We start from the raw sequence: 24,168 nt of genomic DNA, 5'->3' as shown, positions 1-24,168 counted from the left end.
TGCCTGGGGGTGGGGGGGATCCCACGCTGGTGTAAGCCCAACTGTCTATCTAGATACTGCTTGAGAAGATCACACAATACAAAATATTGAATAGTACCCCTAAATTCTTAATCACTGACCTAACTTGGGGCCTCAGCATTACCTGGTAATCCTTTGAAGTTTCTCTATTTAATTTATTCTCCAACCTTCTATAATAGTTATTTTAAACCTTTATTCTCTTCAAATCTCAGATTTCTCTGTTCTTATTTTCAGCAGATAGCCTTGACCTCTTCTTCATAGAGAAAACAGTAATTCCTCATTGTAATTCCTTCAGCTTCCCAGTACCAAATCTGTTTATCTACCTCCCTCTCTGCTCATCCTTTTCTCTTTTCACCTGTGCTCTGGATCTCATTCTCCCAAAGGACCCTTGTACTGTTGGTTATTCTTTCCAGTAACCCCCCCCACCCCCAATAGTCAACTTCTCTCCCCAGTGATCCTTCTTACCCACATTTCAACAACCTGAAGTATCTTTTTCCTTAAAACAGTAACCACAGAACAAAACTACTTTAATCTCATATCACACTTCAGTTGCTGTTCTCTGTTCCCCTTTATAAATTACATGAAATTGTTATGGAAGAAGGGGATCCCCTTCTGTTGTCTTCTGTTTCCTCTTAGCCCACAGTGATTTGGATTCTGTTATTTTTTACCCAAATAGTTAAGATCATTAGTCCTCTCCGATCCAGTGAATACTTAATGTTCTTTACTTATGAAACATTTAACACAAAAATAAGAGAGTAAAATGACCGTATATTCTACTGAATAGATTCCCCCAAAAGTCAGAATTTGCCGTACTTGTTTTATCTATCTCCTTTCCTCACTTTTTTTTTTTATTACTGAAGTATTTTAAAGCAAATCCTAAACGTGTCTTTTCACCCTCACTTTACTATGCCTCCCTCTTTAAAAATATGGACATCACTCCAATTCATTATTTATAATTCCTTGGTATCATCTAATACCTAGTCCTTAATCACATTTCCCTATGTTTCATTCAGGTTTTCTTCAGCTCGTTTATTCAAATCATGAGCCAAACAAGATCCTCACATTCATTTTCTTTTTATGTCTCAAGTTGTGTGTGTGTGTGTGTGTGTGTGTGTGTGTGTGTGTGTGTTTTAAGAGAGAGCGTTGCTCAGAGAGGGAGGAGAGGGAGAAAGAGAGGGAGAATCTTAAGCAGGCTCCCCAACCAGTGCAGAGCCTGATGAAGAGCTGGATCTCACAACCCTGAGATCATAACCTAAACCAAAATTAAGAGTCAGCTTAACCAATCCAGCCATCCAGGCACCCCTCAAGTTTCTTTTAGTATAGAGAGTTCCCCACTCCTTTTTGCCCCACTCCTTTTTGCCCCATCAAGAATTGGAATTGGAGAAACTGGGCCAGTTGTCCTATGAAATGTCCCCAAATCTAGGTTTCCTTTCGGTATCATTTAACTTTATACCCCATTTTCTTTTTCTTTTTTTTAATTTTTTTATTTATTTATGATAGTCACACAGAGAGAGAGAGAGGGAGAGAGGCAGAGACACAGGCAGAGGGAGAAGCAGGCTCCATGCACCGGGAGCCTGACGTGGGATTTGATCCCGGGTCTCCAGGATCGCGCCCTGGGCCAAAGGCAGGCGCCAAACCGCTGCGCCACCCAGGGATCCCTATACCCCATTTTCTAAAGCTAAATGAAGTTAGCTTTATATTCGATTCAAGTTTGACTTCTTGGCATGGATACTTTGCCAGTTGTGCAATGTACTTCATACTGCATCACATTAAAAGGTTTATCCCTCTTTTGATGACACTAAGATTGATCAGTGGGTTCGGGGGATGACACCCAATCTGTCTTGTAAAGTTCCCCATTAGTCTTTAACTTAATGGTTTCATTCATTGATGATCACTGCCTCAGTTATTTTATTAGGAGTTGCAAAATGGTGATTTTTGCCCTCCCTTTCACACTAAAATTCTGTAAAAGGAAGTTTTTCTTCGTCCCCCAAGAGTGCTTGGTCACCCTAAAATATAATTTGTATAGGAAAGGCAAACTAAATTCTTTTTATTTATTTATTTATTTATTTATTTATTTATTTATTTAATTTTTATTTATTTATGATAGAGAGAGAGAGAGAGAGGGAGAAGCAGGCTCCATGCACTGGGAGCCCGACGTGGGATTCGATCCCGGGTCTCCAGGATCGTGCCCTGGGCCAAAGGCAGGTGCCAAACCGCTGCGCCACCCAGGGATCCCTAAATTCTTTTTAATTGACAAGGTTTTTTGTTTGTTTTTAAAATATTTTATTTATTAAATAGAGAGTACACACACAAATGGAGCAGTAGGCAGAGGGCGAGGGAGAAGCAGACTCCCTGCTGATAAGGGAGCTCGATGTGGGGCTCCATCCCAGAACCCTGGGATCACGATCTTAGCTGAAGGCAGATGCTTAACCTACTGAGCCACCCAGGTGCCCCTAATTGACAGTTTTTGTAGGAAGTTGTTGGTAGCCTGATTATTTCCAGTGGTGTCCAAGGAATTGAGGTTTTTAAATTTTTTGATCTTTTAAAAAATATAATTCTGAATGTATGAGTTTTATTAAATTGAATGTGCTTGAGTTGGTTGCTTTTTTTTTTTTTATGCTCAAATTGTCAGTTTTGGCTAACATGAGCCCTTAATTTCAACAATAATCTGGTCAATTTTTTTCTTACCTCATTGTTTAGTACTCCTTATTGCTTCTGCTGGTTTATGTTCCTCTTCCTCTTTACCAGAGATTTGCACATGCTGTTCATCTTTGCCCCTACATCATGGCCTGGCTGACCTCTTCCTTTATGCCTTAGTGAATTTCTAGTGGAGCAGCCTTCTTTTGACCTTCCGCGCCCCACTTGATTAGCTCCCTCATTTAGTACTCTCATAGCCTCTGTACTTCTCTGAGGAATTTACCACAGTTGTTACTATTTGTTTGATATGCTGTTTGTTTACCACTCTGTCCTTAGTCTTTAGCTCTGTGTCTGATATTTAGTGGATACTCATTCGTGAATGAAAGTACGTATTTATGTATGAGATATAAAACCTGGAGAGACTATGTATTGTCAGAAAAATGTAAGGGAAAAGAGCTTTTCAAGGAGGATGTGTGTTCAATGAAAGTTGAAGATTTTTCTTTAGGAGCTGAAGGAATAATCAACAGCATGAGGGCCCTGGGAAGGTAGAAAGGTATGAGAAGTCTAATATGTTAAGGTTTGAAAAGAATGTTTTGGATTTTGTAATTTGAGCTCATCTATTCCTTCCAGCTAGTGAACTCTGAATAGACTAGTATGGCTGTAATCTAGTTTGAAGTGTAAAAAGGAAGCTAAATGTAAATCAGTACAGATCATAGTTTATCTCATTTAGAAGTTGAGATAAAGTGTAGGAATTTTTCTTGGCAAAAGCTACAATAAATAGCTTATTGAGCTTTTAATAAGGATTTAAATCTTCTGGCTTCTAGTCCATTTCTTTACAATTTTTGTATGTGCCCATTTGGAAATTAATACTGTTCATCTGGAAGGTAATAAGAGACCCTTTATAGCCCTGTAGCAGCCCCAATGATCTTGTGGTATTTAGAATCTTTAGACCTGAAAGAAAACTTAAATATCATCTAATATAGTAGCCCTAAAACTCAAGAGCATTTGGTGTTCATGATTTTTCTCTTACCTATGTACCATTTGTATTATTAAGAATTTTCTTTAAGTCAGTTTACTTTTAAATATTACATTTATTTTAAAAGGAAGATTTGTACTACTGCTATACATGGAAAACCAGTATTATTTGCTATAAAGGCAGGATAATTGAAATTAAGTACACAGAAGATGTAATAATGTTTGTAAGTTCTAATTAATACTTTTGCCTTAAGCTCTGACCTTTAGACTTTTTTCCTTTGATATAATATGAGCTAAACAGGTGTTTGTGAGGCATTAAAAGCAGGCTAGCATTAAACTGAGACTTATTTAAAATATATTATCAGAAAATTAAAAGATTTTTTTTTGTTATGTGAATTAGTCCATAATTAGTCAACTGTTGCCTGACAGCTATAATTTCATATACTGGGGATATTTACCTCCCACTTTGGAAATACTGGCCTGATCTAACAACTTTACCCTTTCTGTTGGAGAAATTGTAGCACAGAGAAGTGACTTATCAAACCTACACACCCTGCTAAGGTTTTTAGCTTAGAAGCCAAATGATTAGTTCAACTGTTCTTTTTACTGTATATTTCTTCATAATAAGAGAAGGAAAAGTGCTTGATATTGATAAAATACTGATACAATGATTTTTTGTATCCTCCAATTTGTATTTATTATATACATATAACAGCAATAAAGATTTAAGAACTAATTCTGCAACTTCACAAACTTTACTTTTCCATGTCATATCCATTCTTTTTTTGTTGTTGTTGTTGACGTGGGTCTAATAAGGACTCCATCTAGTGTACTGGTAATGGAATTATTTGTATTAAAAAGATAATCATTAGAAAAGTAAGTTTAACATTATAAGGACTGCCCTAGTATATTAGTTTCCTAATGTTGCTGTAAGAGTATCACAGACTTAGTGTATTAAGTTAATATTTATTATTTTACAGTTCTGGAGATTAGAGATTCAGAAATGGGTTTCACTGGGCTAAAATCAAGATATTGTTGGCACGGCTGTGTTACTTTAGTCTTTCTCTGCATTTCCTGGCTTGTAGCCCCTTCATCTTTACATCACTTTGAGTCTGACTTCCCCCTTCCCTCCTTAGGACCTTTATGATTGTGTTGAGCCCATTCTGATAATCCAGGATAGTCTGAACAAAGTCTTTTAATTTAAGCACATCTACAAAGTTTCTTATGCTGTGCAAAGTAACATATTTACAGATTCTGGGGATTAGGATGTGTGTGTGTGTGTGTGTGTGTAGGGGGGTGCGTTGTTATTCTGCCTACCATACCTAGGATCTGAATTGATTGATTCTTTTTTTTTTTAATACTAATTATGGGGTACATTTCTAGCATTAGGTGGTCTCTTCAGTCAGCCCACACAAGCTCCTACCCAGTCCAATCAACTGATAAATACTGCAAGTGCTCTTTCTGCTCCAACGCTGTTGGGAGATGAGAGAGATGCTATTTTAGCAAAATGGAATCAGCTGCAGGCCTTTTGGGGAACAGGAAAAGGATATTTCAACAATAACATTCCACCAGTGGAATTCACACAAGAAAATCCCTTTTGCCGATTTAAGGTATTAGTATTTCTTTTGATCCTCACTTGAGTGTGTGTAAAAGAGAATATGATACTGGATTTAAATTATAGGAAGAGAGCAATTGCTTGGTCTTTAGTACTCCTTGAACATGGTGCAATTATACTTTTGTTTTAAAGATTTAGAAGTTATTAAATTGAAGTGATTTCTTACCTATATGTGATTAAAGGTGACCAGAATATGAATGAAGGAAGGTGTGATTAGAATGTAATTTAAAACTGAGGAAAAAATGTTAACAGAAGGGGAGTGGTCTGCTTTGCATCTATAAAGAGACCCAAAACTAGAATTTAGTGATAATTCATCTAATATTGTCCAGGAAAGTACACCGTGGCCAGCAGACAAGAGTATAAGTTCTGTTTGTCACTATTATAGCTGCAATTAAAGCCATTAAGACAGTATAATCTATTTTCTTTCTGATTTCCATGCCTACCAAACAACTTGCCTCTCATTTGAATTTGACTTCTCAGAGATTCTGTTTCATCAGCAGTGAGAGTATTTAGGTCAACTTGATGGTTTTTTTTTTTTTTTTTTAAGATTTTATTTATTTGAGAGAGAGTGCGCGCACCATAATCAGGTAGGGGCAGAGGGAGAGGGAGAAGCAGAATAATCGCCACTGAGCAGAGAACCAGATGTAGGGCTTGATACCAGGACCCCAGGATTGTGACCTGAGCCGAAGGCAGACACTTAGCCAACTGAGCCACTCAGGTACCCTGATGGTGTATTTTTCATAACTAATGTATTACAATCTAGTTTATACTTCAGCCACTTTTTTTTTTAAGACGTACAATTTTTTTTTAGAGAAGAGCACACACATGTGCAACCTGGGTGAAAGGCAGACGGAGAGAGAGCATGGGGCCTGACATGGGACTGGATCTCATGACCCTAAGATTCTGACCTGAGGGTGGTGGGGAGGGGCAAGGAAAGAGGGACAGAGAGAATCTCCAGGATATTTCCCACTGACTGAGGAGCCCTACATGCAGCTGGATCCCACAACTCTAAGATCATGACCTGAGCCAAAATCAAAAGTCAGATGCTCAATTGAGTGAGCCATGCAGGTGTCCCGGCCACTTTTCAATGGCAAAAAAAATCACTTTTTGTTGCCTAGGTCAGTGTCTAATCAATATGTATGTAAGCCTGTGTTTGAAGCTTCAAGGCTGAGGATCAGACCCTTTTCAACATGGTTAAGTGACAAAAAGTGACTAGATTATCTTATTAAAAAATATCTCTTTATCTCATCACTCTAACAAAAAGTTTTTAAGTGTATTATATAGTTGAAATTTTAATACTTTTGTTAAGTGACTAAGGGCTATACCGTGGACATAGGCTGAATATAACTTTTTTTTAAGTTGATGTATAACATACAAATGGCAAAATGAGAACTAGTCTAGAATGAATTTAAGTTCTTTAAAAGTTGCATTATGGGGTACCTGAGTAGCTCAGTTGGTTAAGCGTCTGACTCTTGATTTTGGCTCAGGTCATGATCTTGGAGTTGTGGGATGCAGCCGTGTGTAGGGCTCCTCAGTCAGCAGGAAGTCTGCTGGAGATTCTCTCTGTCCCTCTTCCCTTGCCTACATACATACATACATACATACATACATACATACATACATAAATAAATAAATAGTTTCTTTTTTTCTTTTTTAATTTTTTTTTATTTAAAGATTTTATTTATTAGAGACACACAGAGAGAGAGAGAGAGAGGCAGAGACACAGGCAGAGGGAGAAGCAGGCTCCATCCAGGGAGCCCGACGTGGGACTTAATCCCGGGTCTCCAGGATCAGGCCCTGGGCTGAAGGCGGCGCTAAACCACTGAGCCACCCGGGCTGCCCTGTTTCTTTTTTTAAAGTTGCATTATAAATGGTGACAAGAGAAAAGGCTTCTATCTAAAAGAGTAATTCTTTAGAAAGGTATAGTATGTCATATTTAATATTATGTTAAAAACTAACATTTTTCATAAAGTTTTATATTACATGAAACCATAAAATGATGTAAATATTCTTTATAGTAAGTTTGACAGTGTTCTATTTTTAAAATATTTATATTCAGAAAAAAAAGTATAGTAAATCATTTATTTGTGTATCTAAAACTTAGTTTAAGATTCCGTAAGTCATGGGGCACCTGGGTGGCTCCATGGTTGGGCATCTGCCTTTGGCTTAGGTCGTGATCCCGGAGTCCCAGGATCGAGTTCCACATAGAGCTCCCCAGAGGGAGCCTGCTTCTCCCTCTGCCTGTGTCTCTGCCTTTCTGTGTCTCTCATGAATAAGTAAAATCTTAAAAAAGAAAAAAAAAAAAGAATCCGTAAGTCAATATAGCAAAATAAATTAGGTCTTGGTCCATGACTTTTCAAACAGTCATTTTTATAATGACATGCAGAATTGTTTCATCAGAATTCAGGAACACTCAACAATAATGAATATCGAAGTTCTTCAGAGGAGAAGCTATTTGGTTACTGTTAAAGGGGACATTTTAATTTCACTATAAGTTTATATTATCCTTGGGTAAAATAGTTTCTCTTTATACTTTTGTCATGACCTAGGGCACAGTGTGGTGGGAAGAATCATTCTCTTCATTAGTAGATATTAAACTGTTTTCCCTGTTTTAGCAGGTATTTAAGGTATTAATATTAAACATCTGATGTAAAATCTGTACATTTTTAAAAATTTTGTTTACTTTGTCATTCTACAGGCAGTAGGATATAGTTGTATGCCCAATAATAAAGATGAAGATGGGCTACTGGTTTTAGTTTTCAACAAAAAAGAAACAGATATTCGAAGCCAGCAACCGCAGTTGGTAGAATCATTGCATAAAGTTTTGGGAGGAAACCAGACACTTACTGTAAATGTAGAGGGTATTAAAACATTGCCAGATGATCAGTAAGTATACGTTAAATATATTTATTTCTGTGTGCCTTGGTTCAAAGAGAGTGATCCAACAGCATTTTTGTTGATAAAGCACAAATTAAATCTTAAAGCAGAATGTTATCACTCAACTAATGATTATTCAGTATTTATAGCAACATTTGTTTAAAAGCTTTTTTTCTTAATCTTGGAGTTCATTTTTTTTTCTTGAATTTTTTTTGTTTTTTAGAGGTGGGAAAGGCAGAGGGAGAGAGAGAATCTTGCAGGCTCCACGCCAAGTGTGGAGGCCAGATGCGGGGCTTGATCTCACAACCCTTGTATCTTGATCTGAGCTGAATTCAAGAGTCAGACATTTAACTGGCTGAGCCACTAAGGCGCCCCTTAATCTTGGAGTTCTTAATTTATCAGATGCTAATAATTCTTTAGATTTTTCATTCAGAAACAGGAAGAAACAGTAATCATGGCTGTGTATACAAATCAAAGGCCACAAAGATGTTACTGGAAAGTTTTAACTGATGACTGTTTATGCTCCTTCATGGATAAATATGATTAATTTACTTGTCTTCTGTATAATTTTTACACTTAGTGGCAAAAACATTTACTTGGGGATATTTTGGGTTAGAAGAAATTATTATTATCAGTGAGATATAATATGTGAGATAAGCTTCAATAGGATCTCCAAAGTACTTCTCAATTCTGGAAAAGATAGTAATGTTTACATAGGACTTTGCAGCTAAGCAAACCTTTTATAAATATTAAAATGTCTGTCTCATTTTAATTTTATTGTTATTTAAGTTGATTTGTAAATGAACATACTATTAAATAAGTAAGGGTTCCTCATTTTCCAAGATTTAAGAAAATACTCTTTTCTCTTCTAAAATGACAAGTTCTGAATTCAGCTAGCACCTTTCTGAAATCACATGCTGTACTGTTACTGAGTTGTATCTATGAGTTGTGTGCTATTTTATAACTTGTTTATTTTTCCCCCAGGACAGAAGTTGTCATTTACGTTGTTGAACGCTCTCCAAATGGTACTTCAAGAAGAGTTCCAGCTACAACACTATATGCCCATTTTGAACAAACTAATATAAAAACACAGTTGCAGCAACTTGGTATAACCCTTTCTATGACTAGAACTGAACTTTCTCCTGCACAAATCAAACAACTTTTACAGAACCCTCCTGCTGGTAAGTTTTTAGTCACAAAGTTGAGGAAATGAAATATTTAAAAATATATAAGCTTCCTCTATTTTGGAATGTGTTAGTTGATTATTAATAAAACCAGTATTTATTATGTCTGCTAATTTGGGACAAAGTTTTAAATGTTTTTATTGTATGTATTCATTTAGCTTTTTTATTATATAGCTAATATGTTTGTTAGAAATTTTGGAAAATAAACAAAGAAAAATGGTCCATAATCCATCTACCCAAAGATAATTCACTTTTAATATTTTTATTTGTTTCTAACTTATCTCTTGTTGTGAGTATTCAAGTAAAATCTAAATGTGTTCTCACAAGGAGTACCTGGGTGGCTTAGCAGATGAGCATCTGCCTTTGGCTCAGGGTGTGATCCCAGGGTCCTGGGATCGAGTTCCGCATCGGGCTCCCCGCAGGGAGCCTCCTTCTCCCCTCTCTCTGTGTCTGCCTCTTTCTCTGTGTCTCTCATGAACAGATAAATAAAATCTTTAAAAAAAAAAATGTGTTCTCATTGAAAAGGATTATAGATGGCATAACTAGATGGACTGTATTACAGACCCTCTTTATCTCCTTTGCACAGAAATAGCTACTACTAATGATTGTACTCTATTAGTCCTTTATTTTTTTATTTTTATTTTTTTAAAGATTTTGTTTATTTATTCATAGACACACAGAGAGAGAGAGAGAGGCAGAGACACAGGGAGAGGGGGAAAGCAGGCTCCATGCAGGGAGCCCGATGTGGGACTTGATCCCGAGTCTCCAGGATCACACCCAGGCTGTAGGCGGCGCCAAACCGCTGCGCCACCAGGGCTGCCCTCTATTAGTCCTTTATCTGTGATTTTAATATAACATATATATATATATATATGGAAATCCTTTTAAAAAAAGGATTCTGCACTGTACATCAATTGCAACTTGCCTTTTCAGCTATAGTATTCCTTAGTACTTCCTTTTTTTTTTTTTAATTTCTTTTTATTGGAGTTCAGTTTGCCAACATATAGCATAACACCCAGTGCTCATCCCATCAAGTGCCCTGCTCAGTGACCATCACCCACCCAGTCAACCCAACCCCCCCCCCCTCCCGCTCACCTTCCTTTCCACCACCCCTTGTTCATTTCCCTGAGTTAGGAGTCTCTCATGTTCTGTCTCCCTCTGATATTTCCCACTCATTTTCTCTCCTTTCCCCTTTATTCCCTTTCACTATTTTTTATATTCCCCAAATGAATGAGACCATATAATGTTTGTTCTTCTCTGATTGACTTATTTCACTCAGCATAATACCCTCCAGTTCCATCCACGTCGAAGCAGTGCTTGGTACTTCCTATCCCATGTCAGTAAATGGAAGTATTCTTTTTAATCTACATGGAATACCATGGATGTATGTGTCGTTTCTTTTTATTATTATAAACTATGCAGCAATTAAATATCCTTGTAAATATGTCTTAGAACAAATAGGTGGACATGTATTTTAGATCTCTGGTAATGAAATTTTTGAGTCAAGATTACGTATATTTTATGTATTATTAGATACTGCCAAATTGCTCTCCACAGAAAGATGTACACACTGTAACAGGAATGTGTTATTTTCATATTTTTCATTTTGTATAACATTTTCTTACTTTGATCTGTCAACGAGATTATCAGTCATTTTTCACCACTCTGCAAAAATCACTTTTCATTTGCATTTCCCTGATTTCTAGTAAAACTGAGCATCTTTTTGTATGTTTATTAGCCACTTTTGTATCTTTTGTGAATTAAGATTTCAAGTAATCCATTTTCAGTAAGTGTTTTTGTCTTCCTTTCTGATTTATAGGAGCTTTCTATATTCTGGAGGTTAATCTATTATCCTGTAGGTTATAGGTATTTCCTTTCAATCTATAATTTTTTTTTAAGCTTTATCCTACAAAAATTTTCATTTTTGTAGTGGCCATATTTGATAGTCATTTTTCATTACAGCTCCTGGGTTTTTTTTGTTGTTTTTTTTTTTTATCTTACTTTAGGAAGGCCTTTCCCATACAGATATTTAAAAGATGGAGAATAGTTTTTTTGTTTGTTTTGTTTTGTTTTGTTTTCAGAAAAATTTCTCCTTTTTGATAGGTGTTGATCCCATTATCTGGGAACAAGCCAAGGTGGATAACCCTGATTCTGAAAAGTAAGTGTATCTTCAGCTTATTTTCATATAGGAACTAAAATTGCTATCAGGGAAGCAAACAAATGCCAACCATTTATTATATTTCTTACACTTGATGTGAATTTTTTCATTGCTTTTTAAAGAATGTTGACCCCTGGCTTGTTCAGTTGGTAGAGCATGGGACTCTATCTCAGGGTCATGAGTTCAAGTCCCACATCAGGCATGGAGCCTAATTAAAACATAAAAATTTGCTGGTAAGGATGTATAGTATGGTGAAAACTTTGAAATCTAAACTTTACTTGTTTGTAAGATAAGGTTGAATAAAATCTGTAGTTTAATATTATGATTTCACAGTCATTGATCTGCCTTTGAACCCTAGAAATTTATTGTGAAATTACATGAATGTGGTTATGAGAATTCTAATTTCTTGTACTTTGTAATACTCGTAAAAAACTTTAGATCTGATAAGTTGGCCACTTGAATTTCCTCAGGTTAATTCCTGTACCCATGGTGGGTTTCAAAGAACTTCTTCGAAGACTGAAGGTTCAAGATCAGATGACTAAGCAGCATCAGACCAGATTAGATGTAAGCATTTAACTTCATTCTCTGCCTCTGGGAATAATAAAAGAGATTATGCACACTTCTTTTTACCATGTGGATTACTGTTTTATAACAACATAGTATATGCTGCAAATTAACAATTATAGTTTTGTGCAACTACTTAATATAGTGCCTCCAAAATCATGTAAATCTGATTTGATATATTTTATTTTATTTTTTTTATTATTTTTTTTTAAATGTGTTTTTTTTTTTTAATTTTTTATTTATTTATGATAGTCACACAGAGAGAGAGAGAGGCAGAGACACAGGCGGAGGGAGAAGCAGGCTCCATGCACCGGGAGCCTGATGTGGGATTCGATCCCGGGTCTCCAGGATCGCGCCCTGGGCCAAAGGCAGGCGCCAAACCGCTGCGCCACCCAGGGATCCCTGATTTGATATATTTTAACAATGAATTGAGAATTGTTGGCTTAGCATTGTTATTAGGCTGTTATTTCCATTTCCAGCCAAGGAATGCATATTACTTAATTCAACACTCTTATTTATGATGCCTTACCAAAATGAAGGCTACAATTGTGATTCTTTGTTGGTGTAGTATAATTGTAGATTAATGAAGCAAACTTAAATTATTGAATGCTTAAATCTCTTAATATCTTTCTAAGTAGATTTGTAAGTAGATCTTAATATCTTAATAATATCTTATTAAGTAGACTGTAATCAAATACTTAAAAGTTACCTTCAAATTCTCTGATGTGATATAACTTGTTGATTCAGTCTCAATAGTGAAAAGCTTCCTGCTTTAGGAAGCAACCCATTTCATTGTGTCAGTTAACTCAAATTGATATAAATTCTTTTGCTTACATTAATTCAGTATCTGCCTAGGTATAATTTATACCCATTTTCTCAGACATTAATTTGCAGGTGATCGCTGTGCTTCCAATGGTAGCACTACAGATATTTGAACATCATAATCATTTCTTCCTTTTTAGTATTCTCTGGCTATAAATTTAAGCATGGTTTTTCATGTGACATGATTTCCAGAGCCCTGATTATCTTAGGCTGGACACTGAATTTATCAGCATCACTTTTAAAATGAATTGCCGCAGTACTTACTATAAGTAGGGTATGACCAAAGTTCTTCAAAGTAAGACCAAAGAAGGTATTACCTCTATTTGTGTTAGTCTTAGTAGAGGTTTGTCAATTGAACAAAGTTTGTGGTCTCATTGATTTTTTTCTAATATTTTGTTATAATTTCATTAATTTCTGTTTTTAACCATTTTCTTGATTCTGCTTGCTTTGGGTTTTTCTTTTTTCTAGTTCCTTAAAGTAGCAGCTTAGGTTATTAATTTGAGACTTTTCCTAATATAGCATTTAATGCTATTAATTTCCTTCTAAGCACTGCTTCAGCTGATTCAGATTAGGTAGCCTTAATGAAATAGGATTTTAACTCTGTAAGGTTAAGACTTTATAAGATAAAACCATATGATTTCAGGCCAGGCAAAGAGCAAATCCAAGGTACAGAGGCATAAAAATGTATTTGGGTGTATAATTAGTATTCTTCCCTTTTCCCTCCACTCTCATCACTCCCTCTCAACAGTTAATACTGGACCATACTTTCCAGAAGTAGTCTTATGTAATTGTTTATTAAGGCCACTCCTGGATGTCACTTTATAGATACTAACTTTTTCCATTCATGAGCTGGTGGTTAATATTACTAAAAATTCCTCATTAAGATACTAACTTTTTCCATTCATGAGCTGGTGGTTAATATTACTAAAAATTCCTCATTTCTGAAGTATGTTTTATTTTTCTGTATAGTGACTCATCACTAAATTTCCTAGAGCTCTTAAGGAGCCTTTGAATGGTACTTTTTAGTTTTTACATGCACAAAAGGAAAGAAATATAAAGCAGATATAAAGTGTGTATTTTGAGAGATGAATCCAATCTCATTTTAGAATTAGACTTTGCATATAATAAACCTCATAAATATTTTGATGTCTATATTTCAAAACTTTCTTTTAAAAAACAGATCATATCTGAAGATATTAGTGAATTACAGAAGAATCAAACTACAACTATGGCCAAAATTGCACAATATAAGAGGAAACTCATGGATCTTTCCCATAGAACCTTACAGGTAGTAATTTGGAATTTTTTTTGAACATTTTTAAGACTGTTTGACAGTGCCAAATATAGATTTTTGAAATAGAGAAAAGCACACTGAAAGAAGTATTAGTGATTTGAACTGAAAGTACCTATCTTTCTCAGTAAAACTTAGAAGATGGAGGAGAGGTCTCACAGGAGTGGGTAAAGAAAGTAAGTATATTCTAAAATTTACCTCTTATTGAAGGGTAGAAGCAGTGAAGACGTAAGTCATCCTGGTGCAAAGAAAACATGTAGCATATCACTAACATCTAGTTTTCATAAAAGTAGTAGGAAAAAATATTTGATTTTCAGTGTTAGAAAAGGGGCTGTAACCATTAATAAAAACAACAGGATGAAAAACAATAGAACTTCAAAATTAACAAGAGGGAATAAAAGCATGAATAGCAACAAAAACTGAAATTATAAACTATCATGAGAACAGAAATACTACCTACCAAAATCAATGGTATAGAGCAAGAGCTATATGGCAGAGTAAAATTTATAGCCTTTAAGCCTTCATTTTAAAATACAAATGCAAAAAACAAAACCTAGTACTCAAGAAGTTAGAAAGACTATCCAGAAAAGCCAATAAGAAAGAAATAAAGATATAAAATGAAACAAGAAAACCATAGTACAAAAAATAAACTGAAAGCTGTTTCTTTGAAAAGATCTTTAAAATAGCTAAACATCTTATGAGACTGAAGAAGGAAAAGAAAAATTAGTAGTGAGAAAGGAAATATTCCTATAGATAACAGAACAGAATGAGAAAATATTGCATGCAATTCAGGGCAACAAATTTGGGAACTAGGGAACAGCTTAATTTTGCTGATTTCAAATATGCTAAAAACTCATCTATAGAGACACAGAAATCTTAAATAGACAAATACTATAGAAACAATTGAGAAACTTACTAAAGATCAGCCATGAAAAATACCAAAGCCAGATAGTTTAATCGCTGAACTTTGTCTAACCATTAAAGAGCTAATTCCAAAGTTACTATTCTAGACAAAAGAAAACATATATAGACCATTTCTCCATTTTAAAAAATCACTTTTAGGGATCCCTGGGTGGCGCAGCAGTTTGGTGCCTGCCTTTGGCCCAGGGCGCGATCCTGGAGACCCGGGATTGAATCCCACATCGGGCTTCCGGTGCATGGAGCCTGCTTCTCCCTCTGCCTATGTCTCTGCCTCTCTCTCTCTCTCTCTGTGTGACTATCATAAATAAAGAAAAATTAAAAAAAAAAAATCACTTTTAAACAAAATTCACCAACCGTATTATCACTCATTTAAAGTACGCAATTCAGTGGTTTTTAGTCTAGTCTGTGCAACATTGCCACAATCAATTTTAAAACATTTTTGATCACCCTAAAAAGAAACTCCATCCCTATCAGCAGTCACTCTCCAGTTTCTCACCAACCTAGGCAACCACTTCATGTCTCTCTGGATTTGCCTTCTGGACACTTCATATAAATGGAATCCTCAGATACGGTCTTTTGTGACTGGCTTCTTTCATGTAGCATATGGTTTTCAAGGTTCATCTATGTTGTAGCATGTAGCATTCCATTATATGAATATACCACATTTTTACCCATCAATTGATAAACATTTTGGTTGTTTTCCGTTTAGCTATTATGAATGTTGCTATTAACATTTGTGTATGAATGTTTGTGTAAATGTGTGCTTTCATTTCTCTTGGGTACATAAACCTAGGATTAGAATTGCTTGGTTCTTTTTTTTTTTTTTTTTTAAAGATTTTATTTATTTATTCATAGAGACACAGCTAGAGAGAGAGAGAGAGGCAGAGACACAGGCAGAGGGAGAAGCAGGCACCATGCAGGGAGCCTGGTGCGGGACTTGATCCCGGGTCTCCAGGATCACACCCTGGGCTGCAGGCGGCGCTAAACCGCTGCGCCACCGGGTCTGCCCCTAGAATTGCTTGGTTCTATGGTAACTCTATGTTTAACTTTTTGAAGAACTGGTAAAAACTTTTCCAGAGTAGCTGCACTATTTTACAGCTGTTTTTGTTACCCCCAAATAAAAATCTATTAATAGATACTTTTAATAAATAGAGATACAAATTATGCTAAGTGAAGAAAGCCAGATTTAAAGGCTATATATGACATGATTCCATTTATATTATGTTATGGAAAAAGCAAAACTAGAGAGTTAACAGATCCATCCATAGTTGTTGCTAGGGGAGGTAGTAAGGAGAGAGGAGTGACTACAAGGAATAAATGGAAATGTTCTCTATCTTGATTGTGGCAATGGTAACATGACTTTGTCAAGATTCATAGTAACTGTACACCTAAAATGGGTGAATTTTGTTTTGTGTGGATTATACCTCAGTAAATATGACCAAAAACAATAGAAATGCAGTAGTTTTAAATGAAATATAAGCAAAAAGATTCCGACTATTTATCAAATCCTAAAGGAATAAACTGTGACTAAGTAAGGTTTATTTCAGGAATGCAGGGTTGGCTTTTATAACAAATCTTATCAGCATGTAACTTATTATGATCAACACATTAAAGGAAAAAACATGATAAAGACTTACCAAACTGAACAGCAAACATTCAGAGAAGCAAAGCACTAAAATCACATTTCAGAAAGTAATATCCGATATTATTCAGTGTTATCTTGGAAGTTTTCATAAATATAATGAACAGGTAAGTAAGTAAACTAACTTAAACATTGGAAAAGATTATCTTTTTGCTATTTGCGAGTGGCATGATTGTGTATCTAGAAAATTCAAGGAAAAAAGCACAGATTATAGCTAGATCCAAGATAAATGAACAAAACCCAGCATTTTTTTATACTATTAATGGATATAGGAAGATATTCCATTTACTAGAAGGGAAAAAATTGTAAAATACTGAAGAATAAATTTATGAGGGAAGTAAAAAATGTGGATTTAAAGTCTTTGCAAATAAACCTATAAACCATATTCTTAGATGAGAAGATTTACTATTCATTTTATAAGGTTAAAAATTACAACTTTTAAAGGCTTGATTAAAGTCGTTCAGTTTATAAAGGACAAGTGTTTTGAGAATAGCTTTTGGTGGAACACAAATAGAGGGACTTGCCAGATTTTAGTACCTATTTTAAAGCTTCTTCAACAAATCAATGTGGGATATAAAGACAACAGAACAGAATAGAGAATCCAAAAATAAATGCCAGTATATCTCAAAATTTGGTATGACAAAGTGGTGGTGGTATCTCAGTTCAGTTGGCTTATTTAATAAATAATGCTAGGGTAACTGGCTGTCTGGGGAAAAAATGGACTGTTCTGTCTTACCAGAGACAAAAATAGCTGGATTAAAGACATTTAACTCTGTAAGAAATTTGTGAAGCTACATGTACACCTATAAGGATTGGAGAGATTTTTGGCCAGAAAGCCAGGAACTATAACCCAAACTGGCTATGTAATTAGAAAGTTTTCTGTAGCAAAAGATATCAGAAGCCATAGTCATGTGACAGCTATCCGAAAAAGAAAACTAGATTTGCAAAGGGTACTAACTATTCATATTATACAAAGAGATCCTTTAATTTTGACCAAAAGAGGAAAGAATGCATGAAGGCAGTTCATAGAAGAGCAGATGCAAAGTAGTTAACTATTAAAAGATGATCCTTTAACTTTCAGGGAAGTACACTTTAAAGAAAAAAATGTAGGCTCCATTTACACTCATTACTTTGGGAAAAATTTAAACTTCTGATTGGGATGCGGGGAAAAGGGTACTACTCTTCATGTAGCTTATGAATTTAAATTGTGAAACAGTCTAGCAGCTTCTTTTAGACTGAAAACATGCTTTTAAACCCAGCAGTCTCATTCTTGGGGGTATCAGCAAATCTATATATAAAAAATGTTTATAACAGTATTGTTTATAATACCAAAACTACAAACAAAATATATCTCTTAATAAGAAGAATAACTGAATAAATTGTTGGTTATTAATGCATGAAAAATTATGCAGGCATTAAAAACAAATTAGAGGCATTATCAATATGCTAAATGTGGACTGCCAAATAAAAATGGGCAGACCTAATTCAAATCTCGAACTGTTAGGATTCTTGCTGTATTGTTAGTGTATTATTCAACTTGTTTTCTTTCGATAACTAATAAAGTTACTTACATAATTAAAAAGAATCGTGATTCTGTTGATATTGTTGGTGGATTTTCTTTATATAGGTCCTAATCAAACAGGAAATTCAAAGGAAAAGTGGGTATGCCATCCAAGCTGATGAAGAGCAATTGCGAGTTCAGCTAGATACAATTCAGTGTGAGCTGAATGCACCTACCCAGTTTAAGGTAGGTATTTGTAAGATCATAAAGCTAGAATTTGCTAGTCTTCAAAAGGGAATTTTGTATACTGGTTTTTATTATTAAGTTTTTTGTTCTCTTTAATCAAAACTTCCTTTCTAAAGTAGATGCTTAAATGATGATGTTTCACATAACAGAGAGAATTAGAAAACTTTATTAGAGTAGTAACCATCTTTTTTAAAAAAGAAGATTCTCTCTGGGTGCCTGGGTGGCTCAGTTAAATATCCGACTCTTCATTTTCCACTCAGGTCATGATCTCAGGGTCATGAGATTGAGCCTCTCCCTGTCAGGCTTCATACTCAGCAAATAGTCTGCATGATATTCTCTCACCCCCCAGACACATACACACACATGTGCACGTTTTTTTTTTTAAGATTTTATTTATTTATTCATGAGAGACAGAGAGAGGCATTGACACAGGCAGAGGGAGAAGCAGGCTCCCTGCAGGGAGCCTAATGTGGGACTCGATCCCAGGACTCAAGGATCACGCCCTGAGCCAAAGGCTCAACCACTCAGTTCAACCACTGAGTCACCCAGGTGTCCGCACACTCTCTCAGATAAATCAGTTTTTTTTTTTTTTTCCTAAAAATTGTATTTATTCATAGAGACACACAGAGAGAGAGAGAAAGAGAGAGGCAGAGGGAGAAGCAGGCACCATGCAGGGAACCTGACGTGGGACTCGATCCCGGGTCTCCAGGATCATGCCCTGGGCTGTAGGCGGCGCTAAACTGCTGTGCCACTGGGGCTGCCCTCAGATAAATCAGTCTTAAAGCAAAAAACCTGTTGTTAGCAATTGTAATTTGACTTGGTCTTATATTTTTAGGGCCGACTAAATGAACTGATGTCCCAAATCAGGATGCAGAATCATTTTGGAGCGGTCAAATCGGAGGAAAGATATTACATAGATGCAGATCTGTTACGAGAAATCAAGCAGGTAAGTGCACTAAGCACTAGAGTGCATTTTTAAAAAGGTGAATTCACATCCTTTAGGTTTGCTATTACCCAAAAAACACAGTTGTTGACAAGGATGTGAATAAAATACAATCCGTGTGCATTGCTGGTGGCAATGTAAAATGGTGCAGCTGCTGTGGAAAACAGTATCTCTGTCTACCATATGATCCAGCAATCATTCTGTAGTTCTGGATATATGCCTGGAAGAATTGAAAGCAAACTCAGATGTTTGTACACCTATGTTCTTAAGCCAAAATGTGGAAGCAACTCAAATGGCAGATTGAATAAATAAACTAAATAGGGTATATATACATTGTGGAATATTATTCAGCCTTAAAAACAAAGGAAATTCTGATACTCAGTACAACATAGATGAATCTTGAAAGTATTACGCCAAGTGAATTAAGCCAGTTTAAAAGGACCCATATTGTATAATTCCACTTTTACAGTATGCCTAGCATAGTACAATATGCCTAGCATAGTACAATTCATAGCAGCATGGTGGTTGCTAGGGGCCTGAGGGGAAGCGGGATGGGGAATTAGTATTTATTAGTATTTAGGAAGATGAAAAGTTCTAGATTGTAGTGATTTTGCATACTACTGAACTGTATACTTTTAAAAATGGTTAAAATAGATATTTCTGTTTTGTATATTTTTACAATAAAAGATGAATTCAGTTATTAGAGGTACCAGAGTCCCCAAGGCACTGCTATTCAATGGGTAGGTGATAGTGGCAGCAGCAACAGCACCTGAGAGGTCATTAGAGATGTATAATCTCAGTCCTTACTCTGTACCTACTTAATCTACATTTTATTTGATGTCCGTGATTTGTAGTACATTAAAGTTTGAGAAGTAAGTGCTCTATGTCCTATATTCCCAACCTGTCCACATATTAATTGTGATTATGTAGAGATATGGATCCCCCTCAGCCCTTAGGGGAGGTTAGGAGTGGCCAGAACCACTCCAACCACTTTTAGGCTCCTCTCATTTGAAAAATTTGGAAAGTACTGCTCTAGTTTATTTTTCTTAGTGTAAATAGAGATTGATTTAATGAAAAATAACCATTGACTGTACATAAAGATATCAGATTTGTAGAACGTATTAGGACGGTTGGTGTGGCCCTGAGGATTTTAGATGGTTACATTTGGCATCCACAAATCCAATTTTTTATTATGTGCTTTAGAATGGATATTGTCATTTTATACAGCTAAAGACCAATCTGGCTCCTAGATTCTTGGGAACTGAGGTATACGTACACTTGATTATATTCCATTGTATATACCTACAATAAAATTAGCTGAGAAGATCCAGCATATTGAGGTGAAGAACCATATTAAAGAGTTTATGCAATACAATCTGGGATAAAACAAACACCTACCTAAAACAAAAGCAGTATATTGTTTTGGGATTGAATCACATCTCATCACCTAGTTTATGACCTTAAGCAAGTTTCTTACCTGCATCTCAATTTTTGTATCTGTGGCACCACAGACTGCCTAAAAGAATTTTTAAATAACTTATTTAATACCCATGAAGCTCTTAAAACTTGCTTTAACACTTGAGATACTAAAACATGTTTGTAATTATAGTTAACACCATTATCATAATATACTTGAAAAGTTTGTTTTCAGAATGATTGTTTTGCTAGTCATCTATATTTGAGTACCTTGCACTCTTTTTAAATACAAAATCTGCATCTTATAAAATTTACATCTTCTGTAAAGTTTCTTTTGAAGACTATTGTTCATTTTTTTTACAGTATGTTATGATAGGTCATAGAAATGTGTTTGCAAAAGATGTAATATGAATGTTTAAATATGCACATGCACTGTATTTAGGGCAGCTATTAAGTGCTGTGTTGCTAGTAAAATAGTGAAAAAAGTCCTTATTCTCATGGGTAACTTGCAGTTTAATTTTAATAGATCAATACATTAATATATATTTTTAATTCCTTCTAGCATTTGAAACAACAACAGGAAGGCCTTAGCCACTTGATTAGTATCATAAAAGATGACCTAGAAGATATAAAGTTGGTAGAACATGGATTGAATGAAACCATCCACATGAGAGGTGGTGTCTTTAGTTGACAGTTCACAAACCTATGTGAAGGGTTTGTGAAATGTTATCTTCATGCTACATCAGACCTTCCCTAAGAATGAAACTGACCACACGGAGGGAAAAAAGGAAAACAATCCTCTCCTGGCTTTTGAGGAGGTTACTGACAATTTTCAAATCTGAAATGACGTCCACTTCACAGCTCTTCAAAGATAGCCTTTGAAAGATTTATACCTGAAAGCTGTTCTTTACTGTAATAAAGTACATAAAAGTACATAATTACCAAAAATATGTACCATTGTACATTTTGATAACAGCATTGTTCTTAAAACTAATCAGTGTTTAATGATTATTCTCCATTGAGCCTGTACTCTGCTTTCCATAGCAAGGAAATATGAAATACCTACTTGCACGTAACAAAATAAACTGTGTAACTACCTGGCTATTGGAGCTTTGTACTTCAGAATGTAAACGTACATCAGTTTTTATATATTTGTGAATTCATCTGTGGGAGGAGTAAAGGAAATCCAAGAGTATTTAATGATTAATGTGGTTTTCTTTTCATTCTGTAAAGATTTGAAAATATATTTTTATATTATTTTACTTATTTGGAATTTACAGAACACACTTAAGTGATTACGATATAGCAAAATTACATTTTATCATTTTTGCAACTTTTTTGTTTTTTAGGCCTTTATTTCTAAAAAAGATGAAAATTTAAATAAATTGATTGTACTTTTATATAATTCTGTCTGATGCTTTATTTGGCTCTGAGAGAGTAACCATTAATGTCCTCATAAATATTAAATCATAATGACAATTCAAGGATTTCAGTCTTGTCTGATTTTTTCCTCCTATGGGGAATGTATCAATGCTGACGTATTTTGACTAGGTTATGGCAGAGAAAACGTATTTTAAGTATCATCTAAAGAATTCCCTAGGGGCACCTGCGTGGCTCAGCGGTTGAATGTCTGCCTGTGGTTCGAGGCGTGATCCTAGGGTCCTGGGATTGAGTCCTGCAGTGGGTTCCCCACAGGGAGCCTGCTTCTCCCTCTGCCTGTATGTGTCTCTGCCTCTCTTTCTGTGTCTCTTGAATTAACAGAATCTTAAAAAATAATAATTCCCTAATATATTAGTATTTGTAAACACTAGAGAATCTGAATTAGACATCATAATGTGAAAGTGATTTATCAGATTTTCTGACTACAAACTTCACACGTGGCCTGCATGTTGGCCCTGCCTATAATGCTTGAACTTTGCATTTCTTTATAATGGTTTGGCTTGTAATGAGAGGTGTTTTGAGAAGCAGGCCCGTGAATCTTGCTGTTATGTTTACGAGGATGGTGAGGAGTATGATAAATATCTAGAGGTCATCCTTTCAGATAACCACTGAAGGAATTTGTCCAGTTGCAAACTGGGTAACAGTTGTGTAGGAGACTGGGAACTTTAAAAAATGACTGGTTCTAAGCTGCTCAAAGTTTGCAGCCACTTTTGCCAGGCTGATGGCATGCAAACTTGTTATATGCCCTCTTCCATCATACTTTCCTACTCAACTCACTGTTGCAATTCCAATAGTGCTGGAAGAGAAATTTCTTTTCTTGAGTTTTCTCCTTGGCCCAGAAAACAGGCAAATCTCACATCTTTCTCTTCTGTGTAGCAGAGTATAGGAGTTCCAGTCCCTTTGTACACCGTTTTACAGTGGAAAGAGTTGTTGGTCTGATGAGGATTTTTACTTGAGCCATATATGCCAGTGCACAGATTGCTAATACCATGTTCACTTCTCACAGCCTTTCATTTTTCATGCTCTGATACTTTTAGGATCTGCCTTTTAAAGACTGACATAGCCTCTTGTTTCAGTCCCACTGACTGCATGTGTTAAGGCAGGCCTATCAACTTTGTTCATGTAGCCTTTTAGATAATTGGACCTGGTCAAATAATAGGTGTGACCAGAGCAAGTAAGTGGTAGTCAAGTTTGTGGATGGGTCCGAGGATAGGTAGGAGGGGGAAGACCCACTTTGGCCTGAGGATAAGGTTGTGTTCTCCAGCACTATTAGAGAAGTTCTATGTTTAATCTTCAACTAATATATCTTCGACGGCTAACAGTTCTTGTGGATAGCCCACTCAAAATTCTGACATGAAGAATGGTAAACAGAATTGAAGCAACTAAGACTGCAGGTAAGATAATAGCACAGGAGAATCATGAGATTTCCTCTTACCAAAGACACTGAGGATGCACCTACATATAATACAACTAACTCTGACAACGACCTCAACACTAGCAGCACACCTCTTCCACAGCCAGAGATATAAAAAAAACCACATTAGAAGGGCAGAGGAGGCAAAGATGCAGTTGAGAATCAAACACCTAGCATGATTACCCATAAGCAGGAGGGATAATTACAGGTCTTCCTTAGTAGGGGATCTGATCTCAAAAGGGCACCTCCACCCACCCTGGAGACATGCACTGGGAAGATGAGCTACCATAACACCCGGCTTTGAAAAATCAGCAGGATTCATAACCAGGAGACCTGGAGGGCAATAGGAAACTGAGACTCCTCTCTTAGAAGGGTCACTGGGTTCAAGAGCAGCACAGAGGTAGTTGAAAGTGTCTGGCTTATACATGAAGATTTATTGACTAATTTTAGGGTATGTTCTGGAGGGTATGGATCTGTGGACATTCTCTCCATGAACAGATCTGC

At 35.8% G+C, this 24,168-nt stretch overlaps 2 protein-coding genes across 15 annotated transcripts in view; one reads left to right on the top strand and one right to left on the bottom strand.

Annotated features, from left to right (window-relative positions):
• NUP54 (nucleoporin 54) overlaps positions 1 to 22,209 on the top strand; it is a 29,564-nt gene extending 7,355 nt beyond the window's left edge. For 3 of the 4 annotated variants that reach the window (XM_041759667.1, XM_041759666.1, XM_041759664.1), the window contains 9 exons: positions 5,014 to 5,240; positions 7,944 to 8,131; positions 9,107 to 9,303; positions 11,410 to 11,464; positions 11,935 to 12,028; positions 14,031 to 14,138; positions 18,332 to 18,451; positions 19,287 to 19,397; positions 21,373 to 22,209. In XM_041759667.1, the coding sequence (XP_041615601.1) occupies positions 5,014 to 5,240; positions 7,944 to 8,131; positions 9,107 to 9,303; positions 11,410 to 11,464; positions 11,935 to 12,028; positions 14,031 to 14,138; positions 18,332 to 18,451; positions 19,287 to 19,397; positions 21,373 to 21,501 (1,229 nt within the window). In that variant the 3' untranslated portion in view covers positions 21,502 to 22,209. The remainder of the gene's footprint in view (positions 1 to 5,013; positions 5,241 to 7,943; positions 8,132 to 9,106; positions 9,304 to 11,409; positions 11,465 to 11,934; positions 12,029 to 14,030; positions 14,139 to 18,331; positions 18,452 to 19,286; positions 19,398 to 21,372) is intronic. The other variant, XM_041759665.1, reaches the window with a different exon arrangement.
• Positions 1 to 24,168, bottom strand: part of ART3 (ADP-ribosyltransferase 3 (inactive)) — a 62,715-nt gene that overhangs the window by 1,921 nt on the left and 36,626 nt on the right. The gene's annotated exons all lie outside the window — the stretch shown is intronic.

Source organism: Vulpes lagopus, chromosome 6, assembly GCF_018345385.1.
Source record: "Vulpes lagopus strain Blue_001 chromosome 6, ASM1834538v1, whole genome shotgun sequence".
In the NCBI taxonomy this organism is placed as follows: Eukaryota; Metazoa; Chordata; class Mammalia; order Carnivora; family Canidae; genus Vulpes; species Vulpes lagopus.
This window is presented reverse-complemented; position numbering and strand designations above follow the sequence as displayed.